This window comes from Alligator mississippiensis, chromosome 4 (genome assembly GCF_030867095.1).
Source record: "Alligator mississippiensis isolate rAllMis1 chromosome 4, rAllMis1, whole genome shotgun sequence".
Classification (NCBI taxonomy): Eukaryota; Metazoa; Chordata; order Crocodylia; family Alligatoridae; genus Alligator; species Alligator mississippiensis.
Window position 1 is genome coordinate 215,675,794 of NC_081827.1, and position 18,946 is coordinate 215,694,739.

Sequence of the window (18,946 nt, forward strand, 5' to 3'; positions counted from 1 at the left end):
TCCCACCACTTCCATGATACATTACACTGACATTCAGACAAACTACCTGACCAAAATATGAATATGCTAAGATTTGAGAGCTTGCAGAATAGAGTAGCATTTCAGTGTTATACTGAATTTTAACATTTCTAGTTTGCATGGACAGAGATTACTCTTATTATTAAGTACAGACCTTAATCTGCTTTGCAGGTGTTGCAGGCTCTCTGTCAGCCTTTTCTTGGGCTGTCCTTTCAAACTGTTCTTTTAAAACCTGTGTTGAAATCTTTGAAATCTCTTCATCCATAGCTGCATTGACTACTGCAATGACAATAAAAATAAAAGGGTTTTTCTATGTCCATGTTATTAAAAATGTCTTTATCAATGAATTATAAAAAGTTATTACACTAGACCAATTCACATTACACTAGATCAATCCAGCCTTGCATTGCTAGGAGAGCTACTCAGTCATTGCACAGAGAACCCTGAATAATTGCAGAGTGCTACATTATCCATGGTCTGTCAGGACCAGAATTGTTGGATATTGCAGAAACAGTATTTGAGGCCATTTGTTCATATTCTGTGGACCTGTCCAGGTGAACAGTAGTTAAACATTTGCACAACTGAGTTGTTGCTTGCCAAAATGTGAGGAGGATTGTTATTCTTCATAGTTGTGATACATTACAGCAGAGGTCAGCAACCTTCAGGCCAGATCCAGCCTGGAAGAGATTTTATCAAGCTCACTAAGCATGCCAAAAATGATATTGTCACAGTATTTGCAGGGTTAGGGCTGGAGGTGGGGGAATGAGGGGGGACTTCTCCTGAAAGCTTCCTCCCCTGGGGTGCTCATGGTTGACATTCCAGCTCCCTGGACTGCTAATCTCACTGCAGCCAAGAAGCCAGCAGCTTGCTTTGGGATAAAACCTTGTTAATGAAAGGTTGTTAATTGTTACAGAAAGGTAGCTGGCTCCTGCATTAGAGTATTTAATCATGTGCTTCAGTCCATCCTGTTTAGCAAAACACTTCAGGAGGTCCTTAGATCTAATCACATGCTTGTTAAATGTCATGGAAGTCAATGTTCAGCATTTTGCTGAACAGGGATGGACTGTGCAGTTGGAACTGATGTTTTCATGTTCATGTATGACCAGTGATAGTTTTGTGTGAGCAAGTGGATATGCTATTTGTTATTTGTTACTCTTTATTCTTATGCTTAATATCCTCCCAACTTTCTTACCTGTTTCTTCAGTATGTTGAGCAAAATTAGAAGCTCTCGTTGTTTCATGGGTAGCTTTTTCAAGATGAGAAACCTGGGTACAAAAATTTAACTTTAAATCAAATTTAGCATAATACATGAGAATTTCCCACCAAAGTTTTATGGAAGAAAAATCTGAATGAAACCATGGCTAATTAACACATTGAAGCAATTCTTATAAAACACCTTTTCTTCCCTCATGTCTCCATACCACTAAATGAGGTAACTATCATCAGAACATCAAGATCTTGTTATAGTAAGTAGTAACAGAGTTAAGATGAAAATATGTAGCCTCAAAATCAGCATCTTTGTGTAAGTGCCTGGTGACACAATTAATTGATACAGTTACCTCTTCTGTTTGAAAGGCCTCCAGCTGAGATTCTTTGGAGGTCACTTCATTTCGTTCAGTTTCTTTGCTGCTGCTTGATACTTTGAGCTGACTCCTACTTGTCATTTCCTAAGGACAAATAAAAGTAATTTCACATTAACAGCTTAATGGTAAACTAAAAACTTCATATTTGTCTATAGATGCTTTTCACTAATAAATTATAATGTAAAAGGCAGTGTTTGAAAAAACAGGTTTTTTCACCCGTGAAGGATACCGTATGTGAATAAGATCTTCAACAAAACTTAAGACAGGCCTTGCTGTATAATAGATGATAGACATATTGCAATTTCATTACTGCAGTGCCATCTCAGCTTTTGATATGTATGTATTGAAATCTGTGTGGATAAGTACAAAATACAAAGTAAAGAGCAGGAGAAGGAGAGCATCAGCAGCTAATTCTTGTTTTAATGAAGATGCTTCTACAGCCACCAACTTCTCCTGTCTATTAGCAGGACTGAGCTAAAGGAACTTCATAAACATGATTTTGTCTTTGTAAAAGAGATGATATGCAAATCGTAGTGTGTGTATAGCAGTCATTTTCATGTGCAAACAAAGAAGTTTGTTTATGAAAAATGGAAGCTGGATTGGGATTTTTACAACGTCATCCATAGCCTGTTGTCTTTGCTCTTTATAGAAGAGCCTATGAAATATTCATGCTACTTTTGTACATTAAAAGAGATACAATTGTGCTGTAACAGGCTGAGTTTTGAGTCTGTGTTCCAGAGGTGCCAAATACATGGTTGTCTGAGAGCCCTGCCACCCCTTGGGAAAACGGCTGTCACTTGAACTGCATAAAATTTTCCACATGTCCATTATCTTAGGCCTTCCCACCCTCCCTCCCCAGGCAAAAGTAAAAGTTGGCACCTAAGCTGTATTCTATATATCTATGTAATCTAATTTCTATGGTTCTTGTGATGGTGCTATCTTTGTTCAGTTTCAGCTCAAATTCTGCTGTGGACTTGCTTTCTGACCTAGGGCAAATCACTTGATCGGTAAAATGGAGATCATGTTTATCAGTCTCCTTAAACTGCTTTGCGACATACTCCTTATAAAAATTCCAAATTAGTCCAAAATAGTATCAGTACAAATTAATTTCTCCAGGTTTGTTAATATTATGAGATATGGAAATGATAAAGCAATTAACGCATTTGTTAGTGTCAAATAGGTAGCTCTCTTTGGTAAGAGCGAGGCTCACTTATATTTTTCTGCAGAATATGAACTTTCAGTTAAAAAACTAAAAAGTGTTCTAGGCCTGTAAAGAACCTACAAAATTTTCAGTGCATGAAAGTAGAAAGAATGTGTTTCTGGGTTTATATATCTACAGCCTGAAGCAATGAAAAAAAACTCAATTTTCTACATACCAAATGCTGGCACCTGCTTTCAGTGTAGCTAGAAGAGTAATAAACCACAGGAAAAGAGATTTCTCTTTCCACATGCATACCCTCAGCCATCCTATGACACTGGAGCTTCCAGGGCTTTTTTGCCTGAGGACTGGTTTGCTTTATATGGTTTGCACAAAATAGGGTATGTCTGGTGAATCTATGTAGTGGAAGTTGTACTAGTTTGTTCCTATATACCTGCTATAAAGTGGGATACCAGGCACCTCAGACTCTATGGCATGCATCCCCTTTGTGGCGACTGTGCATCCTATTGAACCCTTATGCAGTAAAGTTATTTACTTGGACTACAATAAAAACACCAGTATCAAGCAGAATAAATCTGGCTACTGACCCACTGGATAATATAGTTGTTCATTAAACTTGAGATTGATACTATTTCCTGCTAAGACTGAATTTTTAGAGTGCATGCAGGCCTTGGGGTAGGACATGATATAAATTTGCATATGTTCCAGACTTAATTTGCAACTGTAAAGAGTCTTTAGAGTTAATGCCCCACAAAGCTAAAATGAAGCAACTCACAAACACTTGGGGACCTGCCACTCTGTCTGTGATTATATTTTATATATATTCATACACATACATGCTTCTGCACAGAGCAGACCCAAGCAGGGTGTGGAGCCCGGGGCAAATCAGCCCATGCAGGGCTCTGCCCCTGCTCTGATCCCACGGGCCCCAGACCCAAAGAAACTGCTGCCACCATTGGCAGCAGTGGCGTCAGGTGGGAGGGTAACGAGTGGCTGGATGTGGAGCAATCGCTTCGCCCAGCTCTGCACCGCCACTGCTCTGCCCCAGTCTGTGGGTCCCCCAAAGCACAGGACCTGGGGCGGTTGCCCCAATTCGCCCCCCTCCTAGGGATGGCCCTGCTTCTGCATTCAGGTAAAGATGTGTTAGATACATAAGTTAAGATCTCATTACTTAAACGCTCACTTATAAGACGTAAAGTATGTTGATGTTTGCTATTATATATGCTTTCAATGGTTGAAGTGTATTAAAAAGGAATATAATTAGGCTTAATGTATGCAGGAATCATATCTAATCTGAACTTCATTGCATCTTTATTGATCCTACAGTTTGTATCTGTTTGTGAAGAAGCTACTATATTGCTAAGGATCACTATGATAAAAAATAGCAGCTATAGCTACCCAGCATATAGCTACCAATGCCTTAGGCATCATAAACATAAAAGGGCAAATTTTGACTGTGTACTTACGTTGCCATTCACTGGGGGAAGTGGGTGGGAGAGTCTGAAGACAGAGAACCCCTGCCCTTGTACAACTTAGATAAGAGTTGTTTGAAATTGCATTTGTCAGGACAAAAGTCTGCTATAGGAGCAACAGCTTTTCAGTCAAAAAAGCAGCAGAGAATAGGGTAAACCATGGCTGAATTCCCAACCAGCTGCACGTAGTGATGCTGGTGGAGTTCACCCCTTAAAGGGCACTACCACCGTGTGTGTGCCACATGCACACTATATAAAGCATTCTGTGGAATGCCATTTTGAGGTTCCACATGGGAATATTGCTTTGTATTGCCCCCACTACATAGTTTCATAGTAGTTTCATAGTAGCTAGGGTCAGGAGGGACCTGAACAGATCATCTAGCCTGAGCCCCCGCCACAGGCAGGAATGAATGCTGGGTTCACAAGACCCCAGACAGGTGATCATCTAACCTCTTTCTGAATTTGCCCAAGGTAGGGGCGAGGACCACTTCCCTAGGAAGTTGGTTCCAGATTTTGGCCACCCTAACTGTAAAATATTGCCTTCTGATCTCTAACCTAAACCTATTCTCCATCAGTTTAGTACCATTGTTCCTCATCACCCCAGGTGGTGCTGGAGAGAATAGGGCTCTTCCTATTTGCTGATGATCTCCCCTGATGAGTTTGTAGCCAGCCACCAGGTTTCCCTTCAGCCTCCTGTTGCCGAGGCTGAACAGGTTCAGGTCCCTCAGTCTCTCCTCATAGGGCCTGTCCTACTGCCCTCTCACCAAATGGGTGGCCCTCCTCTGAACCCTCTCCAGGCTGGCCACATCCTTTTTAAAGTGTGGCGCCCAGTACTGGACTCAGTACTCCAACTGCGGCCTGACCAATGTTGCATAGAGGGGGAGTATCACCTCTCTGGACTGGCTTGTCATGCATCCAAAGATGCATCTCAAGGTATGGCTGGCTTTGCTGGCTGCGGTCTGGCATTGGCGGCTCATGTTCATCTTGGAGTCAATAATGACTCCAAGATCTCTTTCCCGCTCTGTGCTTTCAAGAGGGGAACTCCCCAGCCTGTATGTATGCTGTGGATTCCTTCTCCCAAGGTGCAGCACCCTGCATTTATCTGCGTTGAACCCCATCCTATTCTTGTCTGCCCACTTTTGTAGTCTGTCTAAATCTAGTTGCAGCCTCTCTCTCCCTTCAAGTGTCCCTTCATGACTGTAGCTAAGTGTCACAATCTAACCAATCTAACCCTAGTACGTTACACTCCTTAGTACATTTACCCCCTGCCACCCCCAACAAAAAAAAAAAGGATGTGGACAAACAGGAGAGAGTCCATCAGAAGGCAAAAAAAATGGTTAGAGGGCTGGGGCATGAGGAGAGGCTGAGGAAACTGGGCTTATTTAGTCTTGAGAAGAGAAGACTGCAGCAGGATTTAATAGCAGCCTTCAGCTACCTAAGGGGTGTTCCAAAGAGGATTGAGTAGACTGTTCTCAGTTGTGGCAGATGACAGGAGAAGTCACAATGGTCTTAAGTTGCAGCAAGGGAAGTTTCGTTTACATATGCGGAAGAACTTTCTCACTAGGAGGGTAGTAAAGCACTAGAACAGGCTACCCAGATGGATGGGGGAATCTCCATCCTGGGAGGTTTTGAAGACCTGGGTAGACAAAGCCTTAGCTGGGATGATCTAGTTGGGGGTGGTCCTGCTTTGAGTAGAGGGTTGGACAAAATGACCTCCTGAGGTTGTTTCCAACCCTAATTTTCTATGGTTATATGATTCTAGGGGGCTGGACCTGATGATCTTGTGAGATCCCTTCCAGCCCTAATGTCTATGAAATCTATGTATGCCTACAAGAGAAGTCAACCCAGCAGTGTAGGGGATGTGACCAGGCATCCAGGGCAAAGTGGAAGTAGCAACTTATAGTTTGGAATTGTGAAGACACAGCAGCACCTTTTTCACACAGCCTCACATCAGCACCCTGGGTGGTTGCCCCTATTGCTCCCCTTGCCCCCCGCCTCTCCTCCCCAGTTATGACACTGAGTCAACTCATTTATCTTTGTCTGTAGAATGCTTGATTTTTTTAAGGGTCAGCTGACATAAATGTTTCCTATTCTATTTTAAATTATTAAAACAAACTGCATGATACAGGATATACCATTTGTGTCTGAAAAAAATTTATGTCATAATGTTCACAGTTCATTATGACTGTGAAGCTCTCAACTCATAAAAGTGTGAAGATCACAATTTCTTTCATGTATAAATATTCTATGCACACCTAGTTTTCAAAGGCAAAATCCAAGTTCTATAAAAGCATATAAGGTAGTTTAGGGGTAGGACTTATGACATGAGCAAAATTAGAACAAACATAGATTTGACTTCAAAGGTATTTTTTTTTCTTTGCCTAATTAATGTTTAAATAATAATTTTAAATCATATTACACTTAAAGATATATAAGGAAGCTGCTAAGTACACTATATAAATATGTAGCTGCTGCTAAGCTGCTATATAAATATTATATAGCTGGTATGGAAATGCATGGCACATTAATGACATCATCATTAATGTCCCAATAGTGGGACCAAGGAAGAGTGCAAGTAACTATGTAATTCACATGTACATCTCTCTACAAGACTTTGGGATAAATATTTGAGGGTTTGTGAAATGGAGCACTACAGCTAGGGAATGAACAGAAACATGCTGTGTCTAAGAAACTGGAAGTTGTGCGAAGATGTCAGGTCCCTGTTAGAGCATGTATTATTCTATGAGGTAAGAACAGTTGTGTGTACCCAAGTATGCAGGGATAGTGAAGGCAAAAAATACAAAAAATATTTCAGAAGTCCTAAAGCCAGGTGGAAAAGATACTGCTAGGTCCTCTGAAAAGATGATTGCTTTTCTTTTGGTCTGGGCTCCCATTTCAATCTTAAATACATAGCAGTTGTTTATCTTGTATCACATTATGTAAGAAGCTTCTAAAATACTGTCAGGTTGGCAATGGTGAAGTGTTTTGTACTCTGGGACAGTTATCTGTTATGCATAATGTTTCTTTTCATTTCATCCTTCAGTTTTGTTCCAGCTCCCTTATTTTTTTATAGTTTTCATATAATATTATATTTATCATACAATATTTGTAAACTCTCTTGGACATGAACTGTTTTATTTAAGTGCCTGTAGAGCTCCTGCTACAATGGGTCTTTGGTTCTAGATCATTGTTGCCTAATATTTCTGTAGGACAAAAATATGTTGTTTCAAATTAAAATGTTTAGAAGGGAGGGAAGAAAGAAGGGTCTGTATAAGCTCTCATGATTTTTTTTTTTTATGCAGGTCATCAGATGGTATTATTGAACAGAATTATAATGGCTACACTAGTTTTATGTTAGTGGCCAATGCATCAATCTTAGTGTTTCTGAGCTGTAATAACTTACGTAGACTCCTTTTTGCAAAATGTTCCAAGATTGGTTTTTTGGTAATTGATTATCACACATTTTGGGCTACAGTCTGCCTTTTCCTTTTATCTGACACTTTTTTGCTGTTTCTCATCCGTATGTTGTGGCAAAAAGAAAAAGAAAAGTGTTGTAGAGTAAAATCATTTATATGGAGAAACAGGAAATTTGTTAAATTAAAATATACAATAAAAGCAAATAAAGACATGAGAAATGGGACTGGAGAGTCTCACGCAGCCTTCCAGTAATTCATATATGAACCATGTCAATGTGTATTTAGTGAAATTTGTGCTTTGTGGCTTTCATACCATCTCTCAGGACAGGCACCTAAAGTAACACTGTATTCATAGCTTGACATTAAGTAAAAGCTTTTCCTGGGATTCAGCTATGTTGTCTCTCTCTCCCCCTCCCCAACAGAAGCAAGAAAACAGATGCATCTTCAATTTTGATTGCCAAAATAACAATAAACAATGGCTGATTGTGATTGGTGCTCTGTTTTCAATAGGTCTCTATCTAGCGTGCTCTATGTATCTGTTGCATGTTTCTTGATATGAGATCCTGAGAAGTTACACACTTTGCTGAATGGAGGGCAAATTTTTCAATGAAGTGAGGAAAAAATGGTTTACCTTTTTAAATGGTTTACCTTGCCATCAATATTGCATTTTAATATTAGTCTGAACAAGATATTCTAATTTTAGTCAAGTCCTGGATCTTTGCTCAACTACTGGGGACTCCAGTGTTTCTTGGGTCCTAGGACTTCAGGGCAATTAGCCATGGCAGGGTTCCAGAGTCCCTGCTATGAAGCCAGACCAGCTCTAACTCCATATCAAAAAGACCTGCAGGAATACAAGGTTTCCTGCCATTAAGTTAGTAGTCCTGAAAGACCTAGGAGACCCTGCTGTAGCCAGGGATTTTAGGCTCTAGACTCTTTGGTCTGCAGGAAGGAATCTGGAAGTTCTGAAAACCCTGGGCCAGACTGAAAGGTCTTCACAGCTCCCAACTAGAGAGCTGCTCAGTGAAACCAATGTGTCCCATAGATGCATCACAGTGATAGCAGCAGTACTACAGATAAAACCTGCCAATATTATGTAGCAGCTGCTGGATCTCCCAGGATTCCTGGTCCCAAGAAGCCCCATAAGAGGACTGTTCCAAGCCTGGGGACACTTGTGCTTTCTGTGTCTACAAGAGTCTGTGTCTACGAGTCAGCCAATCATGGAAGGGCTGTCTAAGCTTTCTGAAGATCTCTGAGTTCCAGTTAGGTTTGGCTTCCTGCCTCAGAACCTGCACCTGGTAGGGCAGACCTATAACCTGGACTTGGGGACTTCCAGACTTCTGCCTTAGTAGCCTGGAGGGACACCTACCTTAGAAGTCTGGAAGCCAAAGGTACCGTGCCTGAAGCAGTCCTCCTGGTAGGGCTGTCCTAAAGCCACAGACCCAGGGAGTTCTGGCAGTTGTTCATTTTGCAGATGCAGCCTGCAGGGAGCATCTGCAGGCCAGAAACATCTGAAACGTTTCCTCTTTGTGATTGCCGGTTCGCAGGAAAGCTTAAAAACACATTGGTTTTATTCTGGTTCACCACAATCAAACATCCAAAAATTAAAATTGCTCACGAATCAGAAGGCCCTGCATTTTTGCTGCTTTTAATCATGATTACCTTCTTAATTGGTGGGGGAAGCTAGAGAGAAAGTGGTTGTCAGAGAGATTGTTAGCACCAAGTGTTAGGTATTTTTTTTCAGGGAGACTTGGGGTGGGGCGAGGATTGCTCTCTGATAGAAACAATGATTTTACATAGCAGCAGCCCAGATGTTTATCAAGGCTTTCAGTAGTCAGGAGAAACAAGAATCATTTTGCATGCATCCTGCACTTCCTCTGTTTCCATTGCAGGGCTAAATTCAGTAAAGAGTAATGCTCTCTGTCCTTGTTTGGTGTTCTAGTTCCAAGAGCATTTATATTCAAGTCCTCCTGGAAACATTGAGTGTCCAGGAGGTGTAGCATCAGGAACTTCCTGGTGTGGCAGACTGTCTGCTAGGATGCACATTTTTTGGACACTGTTTCCAGGAGGAGATACTCTGTCACACGTGGCTGAGTTCCAGACCCTTGTAAATGCAGTTGCAAGACTGTTAGTTTTTTACTGTAAGTACTTTTTCATATAAGTTCCTGTAAATAAAGTATGGTTTCCACATCACAAACCTCATCAAGATAGTACCAGAAGCTTTTTCAAGCTCTGCTTCAAGCTACCATGCTCAGTCAATAGCTATGGCTGTGGGCGGGTTAATATATGACGCTGCTAGTTCAGTTTGCTTAGCAGACACAAGTGGCAGCAATCTTGGCAGCTGCATGGCATGTACAGTGTCTCCAGGAATGCTTCTTTTCCAGTGAAAAAAACAGCTTCCCTGTTTAAAACACAAATCCCAATTTTGAGGGGCTGACCTTTTGGGGAAAAGGTGTGTGTTGTATGCAGGAAAATACAGTATGTTTGGAATTTGGTTAATGAGTTGGGTGGTGAGAGCTGAAGCTTGTTAGGGCATTTCTTCAGAGGTTTATTTACATCATCCTTTAAAAGCATACGACAGTAAAAGCTCTGTTATCTGGCATCCCCCGGGAATGCAGGGATGCCGGTTAATCAAATATTCCAGTTAATGAAATGTGCACTGTCTGGTGCACTCCCCGGCATCAGTGTGCTGGGGGACAGGGAGGGAGGCCCTGCACAGGCTGCTTTTTCCCGTGCAGGCTGCTTTGCCCTGGGCTGTGGGCCAAAAAAATGGTGAAGAAAAACTCAGCTTGCAGCGGCGAAACAGGAAGTCTCCTGGAAGTGGTACTTCCGGTTTTGTTTGGATGCTGGTTAATAGAGTTTTCTGGCTAATAAAGTGCTGGTTAACACAGCTTTTACTGTATTCTGGCTGGCTCTTTTAATGAAGATCTGTTGTTGGATTAGGTGGTGGTTGGACCAAAAAAGAAGTATTTGTATCCAGTGTCCATTCCCATGCAAAAGATCAGATCTCACACTGGACTGAGTGTCTGGCAGTTTGCCAGGTATTTTAGCAGAAAAGAGAAACAATGACTACCATGGAGGGGAAACATCAGTGTTAATTCATAAAGATGCAGGTTAGCCAGACAAGACTTCATTGCTGTTTCCTCTTGTGTAGGGAAAACTTAGCTTTCAGTGAATCTAGTACCACTCACAACCACTATCTTCCCTGAAAGAAGAAAGTATGAAGAGAATAGTTGTGGTACAAGGTAACATTATTTGCTTATTTTGACATAAATATTTTGAAATAAAGCTATGCTCTATGTATATTATAAACATAATATATAGTATAACTTGCAGTATGGTTGTTTGAAGTGTTCCAAAGCAAAATACTTTTTTTTAATACCTTTTGGATTTCGCAAGACTTTCAGATCTGTGTCTAGACTGAATGATTTCTGTGTTTTGTCCCAGCATTGATTCAGTGACCTTGAGTGAGAGCTTTCTACTACCTAAGTATATAATCACGTTTTCCATGAAAGTGCTGTTCCATTAGGTATAAATAGGATTTTATGGTCTTGCTCTAGTTATTTAATCTAAATTTAAAGACTGTTTCATATAATCTGAGTGATTTTTATTTCCTGTGAATAGGACTATTTCTGCTGATGATTTGAGAGACAATCTTCAGCAGGATGTAGAGGGCAAGATGTTGACACTGATATGCTAAAAAATGACACCTTTGTCAAAGATAAAATGAAACCATCAGAGCAGATTTGGAGAGAACTATATTTAAAAACAACTCAAACATAGGCCAGGGAAAACCAGACTTCATGTCACAGAAATGATACTGTCCAGATAAGCGTAAAAGGACTTAGTAGTAGTGGCAGTAGTATATCTAGGAGGATGGATATACAAATATGGATCCAGGAAGTAGATACAAATATCCATCCTCCTGGTTCCTTGCAGCTAAATGGAAGGAAAGATGGTCCCTTGGAGCATAAAAATGGGAGCAAGAAGTGGAATTGTGTATAAAGCAGAATCAGAGAGGAAGGAAGGAATGAAAACCATATTCACAAGAAATAAGCTTTATATACTTATTTGTATATTTCTACCTGAGACACAAATACTCTTTGGCCCCTCATGCTAGTATTTCTAGAGAAGTCAGTGAGCAAAATGGGCACATTTTGGCCCTGTGCCATGTTGACATTTAGCTTTTAGTGACTAGGGACATAAAATACACACAAACTGGTAGAAGTGATCAGAAATCTGTAACACAACAGAAGTTCAGTGCACATAAACTGCTTTCAAAATGACCAAAATCAGTATAAGATAAACCTGGATGGATCAGACTTAACTGACTCAGGTTAAATTGGTTTATTGAACTTCTGTCCCAATCCCCTCCAGATTCAAGTTAACTAATTATCCCCAAGCATCCCAGGATGTTTTGCACTTCCCCCAAAACCCCCATCCATCATAGGGCAAGTGGGCTAGCCTTGGCTCAAGCTGTCTGCTCTAGCTGAAGAGGGAGGCATACTGTAGCATCCCCCCAGCTTCTGGCCTGAGCCACTACAGACATGTGGCTGCATTTCCAGTTCAGCCTCAGACTTTTTGACTGTCTGTACTCAGCCATATTGCACAGCACATTTTATCCACAGATATCACAGCATTTTACAAAATAAATATATCATATCTATCATATCATATCATAGAAAAACTCTGGAAAAGTTAAGTGACTCACCAAAGGTGGCACAGCAGGTCAGTAGTAGAACTAGGAATAAAACCTAGGTCTCCTGACTTCCAATCTGGTGCTCTGTAGGTGTCTCTACAACCCTTCTCTCATTAGAATAATATGAACTTAACTAAGGGTCTGACTGTAGACACTTAGGTTTGAAATGCTGGCATATATTTTCATGTGCACAAAACTTAACCAAGTACTAAACTGTCTTAGTCCTAAACCAGTTCATCATTTCAGTCCACAACATTATACTAGCTTATCTAGGATCTCCTTTTGCATTAAATCTCATTGTACTGAAGAACAGTTTACTGTATGTATTTGTTAAGTATCTGATACCCAAAAACCAAAGATATTGTAAGGTTAAGACAAATAACATTTTAAGCTTCATTGGGTTGAGGCCCTGGGGAAAATTTTGGTATAATGTGAGAGGGATTTGATATAAAGTATATTCAGTGTTATTTACATAGTAGCTCTTACATGTCTTATGTTCCACGTAGAAAAATGTACCTCTCTTAGCTTTTAGTGCCATCCTAGGAACCTCACTAACGTCATCATTAAACTATAGTAACTCTAGGTATGAAGAGTAAATAGAGCTAGAGTAACAGTCTGGATTGGTGTATGACACTGCAACTTTGAATCAGACTCTTAATAATTTTTGTACTTGTAGTGAAATTTGCATCCATGATTGGTACAACCCCCCCCCCCCCAAAAAAAACCAAACAAACAAAAAAAACCAAAAACAACCCATCAGATCCACCCAAATTCTGTTAAAGGGGGAGATTTTAACATTAGAAATTAAAAGAAAACACCCACCCCCCCAAAATCCCTCAAAACACAAAAGGAATCAAAACTCATGGCAGAGGTGATTATCTTGTATTGGGCCAACTATATATTTGCAAAACAATTCTTTATTTGCAGGCTTTCAGGCAGAGACACCCTTCATCAGGCATAAGAGATTGCAAAGATTGTAAAAGTTCTCCTAGGCAGAAATGAAAATTCATATTTTTTGCAAATATCTAGTTGGTCTAATAAAATATATCATCTTAGCCATGAGGTTTGATTCCTTTTCTCTAGACCAATACAGCTACAACCTGGATACCTAACCCAAAACACAAACAAATTTTTTAAGTGTCTGTGATGAACAATCTGCATGTTGAGTCCCTGGAGGCAACAAATTCTATGGACCTTAAGTCCTAGATCATGTAGTTTTACCCAGAAAAGCTGATACCTTAATTTTTATGAGACTTTTGCTTGAGGCAAAACTTTAAATGTGTGTCAAACATACTTCGAGGGGTATAGCTATGACAATTCTTTCTGTTCACATATACACTTTTTTTTTTCTTATTTAGGGCCTAATCTACACCATAGAGAGAACAAACTCCAGAAGTCTGTGCTAGATGCTTGTAATTTACATTGTAATCTACTTTTCTTTCATTAAAAGTAAATATTATAAATGGACCTACATTTTAAAAGACAAAAATCTAAGGTCTCTATCTGACAATGAACATATATAAATGAAAGTCGAGACAAACAACAATCCTGGCGAAGAAACAAAAATCCAAAATTTATGCTTCAATCTGTACTGTGTATGTGTATGGATGTATCATTTTATAAATGTATACATACAATACTAAAAGCAGAATAATTAAAATATGCAGCTATTATAAAATACAATAATTTTATAGTAGTAAATTCATGAACAAGTCTCATGACCTTTCTACTAAACATAAAGCTAGAACATCTTGATTTAAGATTAAACCTAGATGATAAATGATAGATTATGATATGGTTAGGAAACCAAAAACCTGAACATATCCCCTAAATTTGGCATAAAAATTAATGTAACATACTAAAGAGGCCAATCAAAACAGGTAGTCAAGCCATAACTCTCCGATAGGGTGTCATTAATGCTTTGTAAACTAACAAACAAACAAAAATCTAAGCCTTGTACATCTTAAATCATTGAAATTAATTTAAATGATTGATGGTACAAGAAATATGCTAGGATGAGTTTTCATGTACCTCAAGTAAGAACTCAAAAACATAAGCATCTGCTCAGCTATAGCTAATTTATTTGGACAAAAATGCAGGTATTCAGAGATATCAACAGCTAAATACTTTATATAATTTGTTTAATTCAGATGGAAAACAAAAACCATTTTAGATCAAAATCTACCATGACATACATGAGAAAAAGTACTGAGATGTAACTGGTGGGGAAAATACCAGCAGGATGGTCAATGTACTATTTGAATGCTAACTTAGACAGAAACGTCAAATAAAACTACCAAAACAACCTAGCCACCTAGGCTTTTTGTCCAGTGACTCAAATGTGAAAGATTTTTGACTTGCTGAAATGAGTGCACACTAGTTGAAATGCTGCCTTTAGCATAAAGAAAATTGAGCTTGCACAAATGTAAAGGCTGAAAGGAGGCTTTCATCCAATTAGTGTTATCTCCTGAATTATAACTGTTAATTGGATTTTCAAACACATTATATCCCTAATAAACCTGACTAGTAAAGACTAAGAGGAAATCAGCTTACCTTCTACAGATTTGTGAAAAGACAGTTAAGTGGACTTCTAGGCATCTATTCTCTCATCTTGGTGTGTGAGTTTTACACAAATAAAGCCTATTAACAGTAATGCCAGTTATGGGTATAAATCCTCTGCATATCAGTGGAGAAAATACAGCCCTGGAAGTTGAAAAGATTGTCGTCTTCTGGATTTTGCTCAGAAGACAAGAAGTTCAAGAAGTTTTTATGCAGATAAAGTGAAATAATCTATTTGCTGTTGTACTTATGGCACAATAATTATGTGAGCAGTGACCTCAATAAAGCACTTAAAGGCATATCTCTAAACTTTAGTGGCCTGTATAATTACCTGAATTTTGAAGGAGAGACATTGGTGGGTAGAGGCATTAGTAGATTCACTATCCTTGTCTTTTCACTTTTGTCCTTTATATTTTCTTTTACTTTCATCATTTTTCTGTCTGTTCACTTTTCTGTCTACTTCCTTTTTATTTTATTCCAGTCTTTCTCAGAGTTCTGTCTGATTGTCTCCTTGCTTTCTCTTCTTCTATGACAATGTTTACCAAAATGTTGCCAGTAAGCCCTGCCTCCCAATAGAAAAATGGGTCTACTGGTGCCTTTCAGAATCCCCCAGTGTTTTCAACACCTACCCCATAGTTCAGACTTTCAATTAAGTACACATAAACTGGATTTTTAAAATGTTTTTAAAGGTCTTCATAACACACATCTGCTTACTTGTTATATGCTTTGAGGAACAGCAAAGTAACAGAATTATGTTAATATTTAAAGCATCATCTTGACAGCTTAGCTCTTTCTCACTTAAATAAAAGAAGCAGTTCACACCTAAGAGCTATATTCTCAGACTTTTTTAAAACTCAGTAGATACTACTCCATATCCATTACTCTTGAATCATATTTGGTTTTCTTAGATGGAAGATAGCTAGTGAAATGGCTTTTGAGATATTGTTACAAAGCAGTACCACTTGGTATTGGGGTTCCTACTGTGCCATGGCCCTATCAGTCCTAGGATCAGAAAAAACATAAAGGTGGTGTTAAATGCTGTTTCAGTGAAGATTTAGCCAGTATCAATGCAAAAGTTTAAAACTGTCTAAAGCAGTGGTAAAGGTCTTATTGGTTCTTGTTTGCAGTGACCTTCATAATTTTCTTTTAGTTTTGCCTTTCATGAGTAATGAAGCCATCCTAAGTTCACACAGATAGAATCTTTGTACTACGCTGTGATGCATTCCCTACACAGCATATCACATTATTTTGATGATAGATGCTTCTTTCTTGTGTGCTATCAGAGATCTGCTTTCAGAGGCAAATGCATACAATGTTTCTCTTAAAGATAACCTGTAAATAATTCCTTAAATACTTGCTTAAATGTATTCTTACATGCTGAAGACTCCAGACAGACAAAAGGATAATTTACCTTAAAATTGATTTACTAAATTTTACTCATTAGTTCTCGCATACTCATATTAAGTGCCATATAAAAAGTTGAAATGGATTAACGTGTGTGGTACTATACAGAGAAGTAAGAAATCAAGGTTCCTTTCCACAGGCTTTTCCACACTGCCTCTGTAGGCTCAGCCCATAATATTCTAGGCCTAGTGTATGGAGCCCAAATGGAGCATGACCATAAAGAGTTATATATGAACCATTTTAAAAATATAATGGAGCTTATTTCAATGTTAGTTTCTTTTGATACAACTTTAACTATACTGAGATTCTGAAAACCTATTAAGCTAAAAATTCTACTGATTTAACCTAATATACCTCAGCTCCATGTTTCTGGGGAGGATTAGTGGGATGGCTTTGATGTCAATAGCATTGTAGATGCTGGGGTGTCTTAGTGGAAAAAGAGCTACCACTCTGTAATTCTAGGGATCAGAAATAGCAAGAAGATACTCAGCACTTTTTTCTTGATTTCTTAGTCAACATACAAAATATACATTTAACATTCCTTTTAGTAATAAATATTTACAAATCTCCTTTGAAAAGAATGGAATGCATCAGAACCATATTACACCTGTCACAAACAATATGCATTTTTAATTGAACCAAATTTCTTCAATGGTTTTACCAAATACATAGTATCTTCCTGAGTGCAGATGTTTGCATTAGGATCTTTTTAAGAATAGATATATATGGTAAAAACAAGTCCTGTCAGAGCTTCCTTCTGGTTCCGTATCTGAGATGGCTTCAGGAAAAAAAATATTTCAGCAGTAGACAGGAATAACATGTGGCCCTTACACAATATACCATTAAGTGATTTTTTTTATGGAATACATTTTAAAAAGTTGAGCGTTAAACAGATGTTGCCTCATTTTCCAAACCCTTCTCTCTTGTAGCTCTATTTTCCACTGCAAATTCTTCCTATTCAGTATTTATTTATTTTTTTAAATACAGGTTTAAAAATAAACAGCTAGGAATACATTTCTACTCCAAATATTCAATACTATGGCTGTTTATAGATGTTATGGTTTTCTAGGTTTAATCTGGATGACAGCCGTCATTATATACACGGATGTCTGCAGTCCGAATTAACTAATCCTCATTGAATAAGGGTTAAAGTTAATGCAGATTAGGGCAGCATGAACTAGGCAATTTAAACTCCACTAATTAACATGTATATGCGGAAACTCAGTTGGGTTTTAGCAACACAAAAGAGGCTATCCGGCACAAAGTAACACCTTTACAAAGTCAAATGTGCCAAGAACACCTTACCATGACTATATATCAGTATCCTAAAACCCCAGTCCTGCCCAAGCACATGGGCTACTGGTCTGTGAAGAAGGGGGCAAACCCCATTGGCCCTCCCCTCCTCCCTCCACAACACATTGGCAGAGGCGATCTTCAAAACTCAGATCAATCGCACCTATTACAACTTCTGGAGCAGCACTTTAGATGACTGTCAGTAGGTTTGCAACAATGTAGCAGTGCTTAAACAGGCATATTATTGCAGTCTAATTACTTCCAACCACAAGTGCTCAGCACATAAGCCCACATACAGAGGCTGGAAACTGGGTCTGTTAGGGGGTTGATGGTCAATGATCATCTATTACCCTTTAATTTGAATTGAAATTTGATTTGAACTGTAGGGCTGCATTCAGATGTGCGGACACATGTGGCTTGTGGCACCACAAACCTCTTTGTGGTGCCACAAACCGCACAAGTTGCACGTTAATCCATGTGCGGCACTCCTAATTTGCAGTACCAGGGCAAAATTTGCTACTGGGACTTCCCCATAGCAATCCCTTCCCCCCCTCCCCCATCTGAAAAATAGTGTTACAAGCCACGCCAAAGTGGTGTGTGTTGAGACAAAAGCAGAGACAGGGGAGCAGGCAGTCTTAGACTGCCTGCTCCCCTGTCCCTGCTTGCTCTGAGGCACCCTATGCCCCAATTTGCTGCTGCCTAGATGGCTCGGGAGCAGGGTGCCTTGAGATGGGGGAGCAGGCAGCTCTGCTTGCCCCTGCTCCTCTGCTCTCCCCTGCTGCTCCCCAGCTGGCCGGGGCACAGGGTTCCTCAGCACAGGGATTGCCTCCCCGCTGAGGCACCCTGTGCTGCAGGCAGGCCCCCCGCAGCACAAGAAGCAGTGGGACAATGTGTCCTGCTGTAAAGCGCACATGCAGGGGCACGCACTGCAGGACAAAGTACTGGAACAAATTTGTGCCGCTACTATTTGTGCTGCTATAAAGGCATACCCCACTCGTGGGGAGCTGGGCTATAATGCACATCATTTGACATGATTTAGAGAAGGGTGAGCACATCTACAAATGGCTTATGAGACAGCTGTGTTAGGAATGCGATATAAGAGAACTCACTTTGAAAAAAGCTGAAAATCTATTAATGTGCAAAACCCCAAATATCAAATAGGTGAGATGTCAGCAAAATGAGGGGAAGAATCACAAGAACAACTGAAAATGAGACTGTAAGAAATGTTGTGAGAATGGTGTCCCCAAGCACATATATATATTTTTCTTGAAGACTTTAAGGTAAATCTTCTTTCTCTCTATAAGGGCCCAGCAGTTTAAATGATTTCTTTAATCTTTCCATGAACT

General features: G+C 39.5%; 1 protein-coding gene across 1 annotated transcript in view; it reads right to left on the bottom strand.

The window, feature by feature from the left end:
* The window catches only part of XIRP2 (xin actin binding repeat containing 2), a 229,078-nt gene that overhangs the window by 14,331 nt on the left and 195,801 nt on the right, over positions 1–18,946 (bottom strand). The window contains exons 5-7 of the mRNA XM_059727316.1: positions 1,578–1,685; positions 1,211–1,283; positions 173–297 (exon numbers count right to left, since the gene is read on the bottom strand). Of these exons, the coding sequence (XP_059583299.1) occupies positions 173–297; positions 1,211–1,283; positions 1,578–1,685 (306 nt within the window). The remainder of the gene's footprint in view (positions 1–172; positions 298–1,210; positions 1,284–1,577; positions 1,686–18,946) is intronic.